Source organism: Pagrus major, chromosome 8, assembly GCF_040436345.1.
Source record: "Pagrus major chromosome 8, Pma_NU_1.0".
Classification (NCBI taxonomy): domain Eukaryota; kingdom Metazoa; phylum Chordata; class Actinopteri; order Spariformes; family Sparidae; genus Pagrus; species Pagrus major.
Window position 1 is genome coordinate 18957476 of NC_133222.1, and position 8972 is coordinate 18966447.

Consider the following 8972-nt stretch of genomic DNA (forward strand, 5'->3'; position numbering starts at 1 on the left):
GAAAAATTCAGCATGCCCAGTCAATAACTGTGAGTACACCAGTTACAGATGCTTCAGGAGAATTGTTAGTAATGTTAGTAATAAACTCATGTAAACATCTGCATCATTGCATCTTTATTAAACTGGAAGGCAACATTTTCATAATCGTCAGAGACTTCCCAACAACACAAAAGAGATTTATTGATTTCTTCATTCATCTATTGCAACAAGTTTGTTCAAGAAAAATATTTCCATTGAATTCAGATTGTGTTGGCTGTATGCAAGACCTGACTGAAGTGATGCGCTCTTTCTCAAAGATCAGCCAACGCTAAATATAGTCAATTCCCTTTTTTGTAGGGTTTAAGGGGAGCTTTAGCATCTTTGATGGTTTCACTGCTACTTTACAGACTTTTACACACCAACAAATCTTTGGGTGACATGTTGAATTTTTGGAATTATATTATGCAAAGAGTAACTGTGGCTAATATCAGAATCATTTTATGGCTTTTTAAAAAAATCCCACCAGTCTCTCTCTCTCTCTCTCTCTCTCTCTCTCTCTCTCTCTCTCTCTCACACACACACACATACACACACACACACACACACACACACACACACACTGCTGTAAATAGGACACCTCTCATCTTCTTCACTCAGGCTGTCAGGAGGTTCACACTCATTTAATTTCTCTATAACTCAGCTGCCCATCTCCAGGAGTTATTTAAAACACTCCGGCTGTATTTGCTTCCTTCCACTTGGAAATATTCTCTTGAAACTCTATCTTGACAGCCGTCCTCTGAGTGTGTGGAGCTCAGACTGCTGCTGCAGCAACTGTCAAAAAGTGAGAATGTTTTTCTGCTTACACTTTAGGCTCAAGTTTGCTTGCCTTTTTCTCTTCAGCATAGAGGATTTACTTTACTGTAAGCCATCATTATTTCAGTCTAGACAGGCAGGGAGCTGCTGAACATTCTTGAAGTCTCACTTAAAGTGAAATATTGATCTAGTTTTGGCCGTCTGGGCACCACAGACGTGGCACAGCCTAAATAAGAGTCTCTAGGATCAGCGGTAGCCTAAAAATTCCAGTTATTTGTCTTACTGTACACATTTTTTAATATTGATTTTCGTTATTCGTTATTCAAATATATGATTCTCATATTTCTTGTTCTAGTATCTCTACTTTTTGACTGGATGTTTCCCTGTCATTAAGTTTTCTCATCTTGCCCCCTCACAACCATATTACTGACTAATTCTACATATTAACTTTATTAATTATTAACAGTTTTATCAATTCGAACGTGTATTTAATTATTTCGTTTGTGTTTAATTTGATATTATGTTTATTAGATTAATTATTTCAAACGTCTTTTTCAACTTCAGTCATAGCTGTAGAAACGCTTTTCCGCCGCTGCACCGCTGGTGGCGCTAGTGCGCTTCACCAGCCTTTGTTTAACAAACGAAGAAGACGGAAACCGGAACTTACGACAAATGTTGTCATGGCGTCTCACATGTAAATGAACGAGCTTCAGAAATTGAATAAAACATCTTAATAGGAGATTTGAAGGTACGTTGGCGCAGATTAAATCATATGATATGTGTCTTTTTACTGTAGTTAGTCCGGTAAACTGAGCGACCACCTGATAATCTTGTAACCGTTAAAACCGCACACTGCACTTTGTTGCCAACTGGATGCAGCGCTAACCTGCTGTGGTAGCCGCTGCTAATCAGAGCTAGCTCCCGTTAGCCAGAGTATTTTAGCAGGTTTTTAATCTGTTTAGCTGCATGAATGTGTTAGTTTCATCAGTTATTCATTCGTCTTTTCTCCCTTTAACTGCAGCAGGTCTACAAATGTAATATCTTGTCTATAAAGTGTTTGTTTCCTGGCAGCCAAACTAACAGTGGTGGAGCAACATTTGAGATCCTGTACTGAAGTAATAAAGTAATAATTAGTAATACCAAACCTTAGAAATACTGCAAGTTAACGTGTAGTCATGGAAATGTACTCAAAGTCATGTAAAAGTACTCGATGCAAGTAAATGCCCCCGCTGACTGTTATGCTGTTATTATATCATTAGATTATTATTGCTCAGACATTCATGTAAAAGCATCTATTTTTAACTACGTTGTATTGCAACTAATGATTATTTTCATAATGGATCAATCTGCTGAATATTTTCTTCATTAATCGATTGATTATTTGGTTTGTAGAAACTTGGAAATAAGTGATAGTTGTCATCACAAATACCCAGAGCTGAAAGTGAAACCTTCTTTTCTCCAACAACAACAGTCCAAACTTCAGCATTATTATAACAAGAAATGGCAATTATTAAATGAAAAGCAGAAGCGATGATCAGAATAGTTGCCAGTGAATTTTCTGTCAATCGACTAATTGATTAATCAACTAAATGTTTCAGATGTCTTTTTCACATTTGTACTTAACACGCAGCACTTGAGTAAATGTACTTGGTTCCATTTCACAACTGCAAACTAGTTTGATTTTTAAAAATAAAGATTCTCTGCTTTGTCAACACTAACACACTTTAATGTTGTTTCAGGTAAAAGTAATCTAACTGGCTGTCCAACTCCCAGGACCAAAACATGAGCACTCAAGTAAGCAACAAATTCAAAAAGCTTTATATTTATCCTCAGCATTTCCTTACTTTGTTAGTTTTCTGGATGAAAGACTAACTGTGAGTTTGTGCTCTGATTTCAGTACAGCATTCTTTTCAAGCAAGAACACGGTGAGTAACACAGAAGAAAAACAGTTCTCTGAACTAATTTTCCTCTTTTTATGAAATTGAAATGTAATTGAATGTACACAGTTTTTTGGTCTGCAATCACTAATAGAGACAATAAGGCAAGACACTAAATGAAAAATAAAGGCAATTACTTAACAATACATAAGGATTTCTAGAGTCTACAACAGGTGTCGTCTGAAGCTAAAGCTTGTTATGCCGAAGCTTTTTACAATACACATCCTATTTGACTAAAGACAGAACTTTAAAGCATTCTGTAATAATATCATAATAATGACAATTTGGCTTTCTGATCATGGCTTTATATATATTGGTTAATTACATATTTTTTAATGGTCTTTTTCAAACTTACTAAATGTGCCACATGTTTTTAATTCCTCACTACAGCTGATCCATAAACTATAAATCTATAACTGAAATACACTGAGTTTTTACTTTGGTACTCAGAACTTGAACATCCAAATTCCTCTCAAATCATACTTAATTTCACTCATTTTAAACAGCTTTTTTGATACTTTCAGGTCATAAATGATTTTTAACTTCATACATGATTCGAGCGGATTTAAAGTCGAACAAATCTGTAAATAGTTTTCTAACTTAATAAGCTACTTTCAGCTGAAAAATCCTGTTATTCAGAACCACAGACAGTGGATGGAGGTCAGAAAGTATTCAGAGTCGTACTACCTGATTGTGTTTTCAGGCATTTATTGACAATTACAATAAAATAATAAAACATCACACTTATCTTTTAAATGCCTTTCCCATCAGCTCCAGTAGAAACACTGCTTGTACTCCCTATCACTATCAACTTGTGTTTGTTTCCTCTCAGCACACGATGATGCTATCTGGACAGCAGCGTGGGGTAAAAGTGAGGCGGATGGGACAGAAACGATTGTCACTGGTTCACTAGATGATATGGTAAAAGTATGGAAATGGTGAGTGTTTTTAACACTACTCCTCGTGACAATACCACTTAAAACATAGCTTTTACGGCCATTAGCCGGCTGTAAAGTTGCTTTCTTCATAAATATTATATTTGTGTTCTTTTTTGTTTTCTTAATATTTGCCTCATTTTATTTATTGTCTTTGTATTGTCTTTTATTTCAAAATGTTAACAAATAATAAAAATGATCGGTATGAGTGACAAATCAAAAAACAAGAGACAAATATAGAAAAAACATTTTTAAAGCAGAAAAAAGGCAGATATGATATCTACATTTTCAAAGGCTATATAAACAATAAATAAAGACAATGTCATTAATCGCACTCATTATCAAGGACATCAAAGATTTATCGTGTAGTTTGAGGTCCGATACAAACTAAATTCAGCCCACAGAGCAGAACCACATTTATTTTACTGTCTGTTAGAATTCAAGTCTCTCTTCTGACAAGATGTGACATGTCTGTGTTCATTCCACATCAGCAGTCCTGGTTAACTGAGCCTGACTGTTTTTATTCAACTGTAGGGGCAGTGAGGGGATTGGTTGAGACCACAGATGGAGACTTTAAGAGCACACTTGTTTATTTCATTTTTAGCACATATATGGCTCTTGAGTAGAGGGGGTTTCTGTTCAGATTGGCATCCTAAATATGGCAATGTGTATTTAGACATTTATCTTTGAGAAGATCTTTATCAAAGGAAAGACACATACAGTATATATACCCATTTTGGTACTAATAAGTTACTAGTTAATGGTTAATATATGTACATTATATTAACCATTAACTAGTAACTTATTAGAATGCATATTAGTATCATATTGGCTGTTTATGAGTCATTATGAAGCACTAATGAATGCCTTATTCTGCATGACCATATTCTACAACTACTAGGCCATTAACTATTGATAGTAAGTGGGGGAGTTGTTGTACATGAATTTTGATCTTAATATGCTGACAAATAAAGTCCATTCTTATGTAACAAAGCTAAAATCTCTTTGTTCTGAGCACTTTACAAACTTCTCGTCGGTGTTGGCTTATCCGTCGAGTTTATTTGACCTGACGTGACAGAATAATCTCCGTGTCGCACTGTTCCTGCAGGTCAGACGAGAAGCTGGAGCTGCAGTGGACTCTGGAGGGCCACCAGCTGGGTGTGGTGTCAGTGGACATCAGTCACAACGGAGCCATCGCTGCCTCCAGCTCCCTCGACGCTCACATCCGTCTCTGGGACCTGGAGTCAGGAAAACAGATCAAGTCCATGGACGCAGGGCCAGGTAAGACCGGGCCTCAAAAGATCACTGACATTTTCTTTATTGATTAGTTTGGATGGCGATGTCGTGGTGAGTAGAGACATCACGGTTCCCTTTGTACTTTAACTTGCTTACGTTAACTTTTTCAAATGAGTTATTGATTCAACAAAGTGATCACTGACCTGCATCTACCTATATCCTTTTCCATTTGATTTTCAGTTCTTTTCATATATGAATTAAATAAATTAATATTCATTTTTAATGTTATTTTTGGTGTATTTAATAACATATTAATTGATTGATTTCTTTATTTTAAATTTTGGTAGTTTCAGTTCTCGAAAGCTCTTTGTCTTATGTGATAGTAAACTGAATAACTTTAGACATCTTTTAGGAAGTTGTGTCATTTGTCACTATTTTCGGACATTTATGGAAACATTTGTTTTGACTGATCAATTGAGAAAATAATCATCGTGATAACTGATTTTGACAATTTGAGCTTTGATTTTGAGCTACTTTTTTACAGCCACAATGCCTGTCTGATAAAAATATAGCTGACCTAACCTTGTTACTGTGGTCTTCCTGTGTTGAGTGTTCAATCACTGCTTTTTACTGTCTAACACTGGAATAAGGTCGCTGTAAAGGAAATCGTCACCAGGTTTCGTATTAAAACGAACCTGCAGGGGCTGACAGCTTGTCTGTTCTGCTGTGTAGCACAGCATTACACAGTATTTTTTTCACTCTCACCTTTCAGAAACCCCACACCCAGAAATGTGTGTTGAATCAGGCTGTACTTCATCTAAATGCCATGTCACCTTCCATTAGTGACACCCTGTTTCACTCAGTGGTTGGTCTGGGTCAGTGGATTTAAGACCCTTTTTCTCTCTCTCTGTGGACGTACTGTATTTTGGTATATTTGGATTCTTCAGAAGTCAGTCCTCTTTATGTAAAACCTGTATTCTTTCTGTAGACGTACATTATAATGCATTATTTACATTATATATGCTTATAATTTGGTGTTTTGTTTAGGGGCAGTTAGATGAGACACATTGACAATTAGAAAATAGAGCATAAAAAAGACACTTTAACAAGGTGGCACATTGCATTAATTTGCTGTAGACATTGTTAAAATAGTATGATGTGTTTAACGTTCCCTCTGTCTGTCTGTCTGCTCTCCACTCCAGTCGATGCGTGGTCGGTCGCCTTCTCCCCAGACTCTAAGTACATTGCCACAGGAAGCCATCTTGGCAAGGTCAACATCTTCGGTGTGGAAAGCGGCAAGAAGGAATATTCTCTGGACACCCGAGGAAAATTCATCCTGAGTATAGCTTACGTAAGGAGCCATAAATCACCCTCTGGTCAGCTGGATGGTGACGTCTCTGAAGGCTGAGACCTCACTGTCATACAATAACTCATCTTGATCAATGTTTCCCTTTATTTTAACGCTGAACCTTTCCTCTTTGGGTCCAACGGTTGTTTTTAAAGGCTTTTAGAACTATCTATAGCTCATCCAGTTTCATGTCTCCACATTTTTTTACATTTCTGTTTTTGTTTTTGCGCCCTCAGAGCCCTGATGGAAAATATTTGGCCAGTGGAGCTATCGATGGAATCATCAATATCTTTGACATCGCCACTGGAAAGCTGCTCCATACACTGGAAGGTGGGTTCACATATGAAAGCAACATCATGTAGCTTTTTTACCTTAAAGTAACGGCTTAAAAAATATTTTGTTGGTACAGTGTCTTGTAATAGAATGAATAGTGTCTCTGTCTTAACCATATTTATTACCAGTTATTCTTTAAATGGTCTTTTAAATTAACAGATTAAGCAATTTGATTATTACATGTGAGAATATAATCAAAAATACTCACAACACTTTCTTAAAGGTCAAAATAACATCTTCCCATTGCTTGTTTTGTTTGACCAATGTGAGTAAAGTTACAGATATGAGGCCTAAAAAAAACAAACAAAAATCCTTCGATTCAGGATCCAGTCAGCCATATTAAACATTTCTAAAACAGAAGAGAGGCAGCAATCACCAGGACTCAGTGAGGAAGCTAACTGACTTGTTTCCTCTCCCCTCAGGTCACGCCATGCCCATCAGATCCCTCACTTTCTCTCCCGACTCCCAGCTCCTGGTCACAGCATCCGACGACGGCTACATCAAAATATATGACGTGTGAGTTCAGCTGGCAGCTTGCGGTGGACACTCTCACCAGACATTTTTTTTTTTAGCTCTTTTGAGAACTGAATTCATACCGAAGGAAATTTCAGTACCAAAATGAAATAGAACAGATATACACAATGAAATAGAATATATACACAGAGAACATGGGAGGGAAAGGTTGTTAATGATGTTACAAAACACAGATATTGAAGGAAAAAAGAAAGAAGCTTTTGTTTGCTCTAATAATGTGTGTTTTACAGGCAACATGCCAACCTGGCTGGCACACTGAGTGGACATGGATCCTGGGTCCTTAACGTCGCCTTCTCCCCAGATGACACCCACTTTGTCTCGAGGTAAAACTTCAAAAACAGCTTCAGGTCGCCACAAATCAGAGGTTAAGTTTTAAGACCTGAAGCTGAAGACATTATTAACACTTAAAGCAGCTGAGGCTGTTTTTACAGACCAATATTAACTGAGCAAGTCAGCCAGACAACACAAAGCTTGTTTCTAAGATGGGATGTAAAACATTCTCAAACGTCCTCTCTCTTCTGTCGCTCTCAGCTCGTCCGACAAGAGTGTGAAGGTTTGGGACGCCAGCTCCAGAGCGTGCATCAACACTTTCTTCGACCATCAAGACCAGGTGACACAGATAACCCTCAATCTCTGCACTGAGTGTGTCATAATCAAATTCAAAGTGAGAAAATAGGTGCTAATGTGTTGGGGGGGAATCAATACAGCCAATGTCACCGACTGGCCTCTCACATGACCCTCCTCTGACGCTTCAGCTCGGGTAAAACCAATAATCTCAGCTGTCATTAGATCGCTGGTTGCAGACGCCTGTGGGGAGGATGATCTGTTCTCTGTTATAGAAGCACGGCTCCACAGAGAGATCAGAGGAGGTTGACTCTGCCATCTTTGTTTTGTTTGTTTCATCGTGAAAATGGCAGCAAAACTGCAGGGACAGTTTGCTTGCCGCCGGGGAGCTCGGCTTTGCTTTGTTCTTCTATTTAGAGCGTTTGTCGGGCCTCATCTGTTTAGCTCTGCTCTGCTCTGTTTCTCTATTCAAAAGCGTTTTGTTGCATGTCTCCTTCCAGTTAAAAAAATGTTTTTCTGCTTGTTGCTACAGTTGAATGTTTGAGCTTCACTGTGTAGGAAGATGTATGTGCAGAGTTTGACACTAGAAGGCTGTTTTCACACTCAATGAAACAATGATTTTAACATCACAAATAGTTTGGAAGCAAATCCTGGTCCAATATCCAGCAAACACAAGTGTGATGTGTAAACTTTAAGCCTCCAGTGCACAAACACTGAGAATGGACTTTACAGTGAAGTCAGAGACATCTTGTGTCCAGAGGTTAAACTTGTGAAATGAAAAATGTTTGAGTATTCATATATTTTGGGATTTTTAATGAGGGAGAAGGAGTAGGAGCCATTTTAAGGATTTTAATGTGGTAATTATATTTTTTTCAGAAAAAACCATGTCAAACACATTATTTTAGTATTTTGTATGCTTTAATACATGTGTGGATACTGGTTTTTCACGTGTAACTCAGATCCTTTTGCCATCCGTTCTGTCCCTGTTATCTTCAGGTGTGGAGTGTGAAGTACAACAGCACCGGCTCAAAGATCATCTCGGCTGGAGACGATCGCGCCATCCACATCTACGACTGCCCCCAGTAAAGGCTACAAGAGGAGAGAGTCTTCAGAGCTGTTTACTCAAACCATGCAGTTGAAGTTGTTAACTGGGGGAGGAAGGGAGATAAGCTGTAAATGTAATGGATTTTTTTTGCACTGGCCCACCACGGTCAAATAAAGGGGTTGCTTTTTTACTTTGGTTTGAGTTAAATTTTTTTTTTAATTAGTTATCATTTTCATGTCAGTGGTATA

At 37.7% G+C, this 8972-nt stretch overlaps 1 protein-coding gene across 1 annotated transcript; it reads left to right on the forward strand.

The window, feature by feature from the left end:
• Positions 1-1459: 1459 nt before the first annotated feature.
• On the forward strand, positions 1460-8914 carry skic8 (SKI8 subunit of superkiller complex). Its single transcript, XM_073471418.1, has 11 exons — positions 1460-1540; positions 2532-2586; positions 2690-2717; positions 3562-3667; positions 4773-4945; positions 6103-6251; positions 6485-6578; positions 7004-7097; positions 7346-7438; positions 7647-7725; positions 8676-8914. Exons 2-11 carry the CDS (start codon positions 2575-2577, stop codon positions 8763-8765), a joined length of 918 nt encoding a protein of 305 aa, XP_073327519.1. The 5' UTR covers positions 1460-1540; positions 2532-2574; the 3' UTR covers positions 8766-8914.
• The last annotated feature ends 58 nt before the right edge of the window (positions 8915-8972 follow it).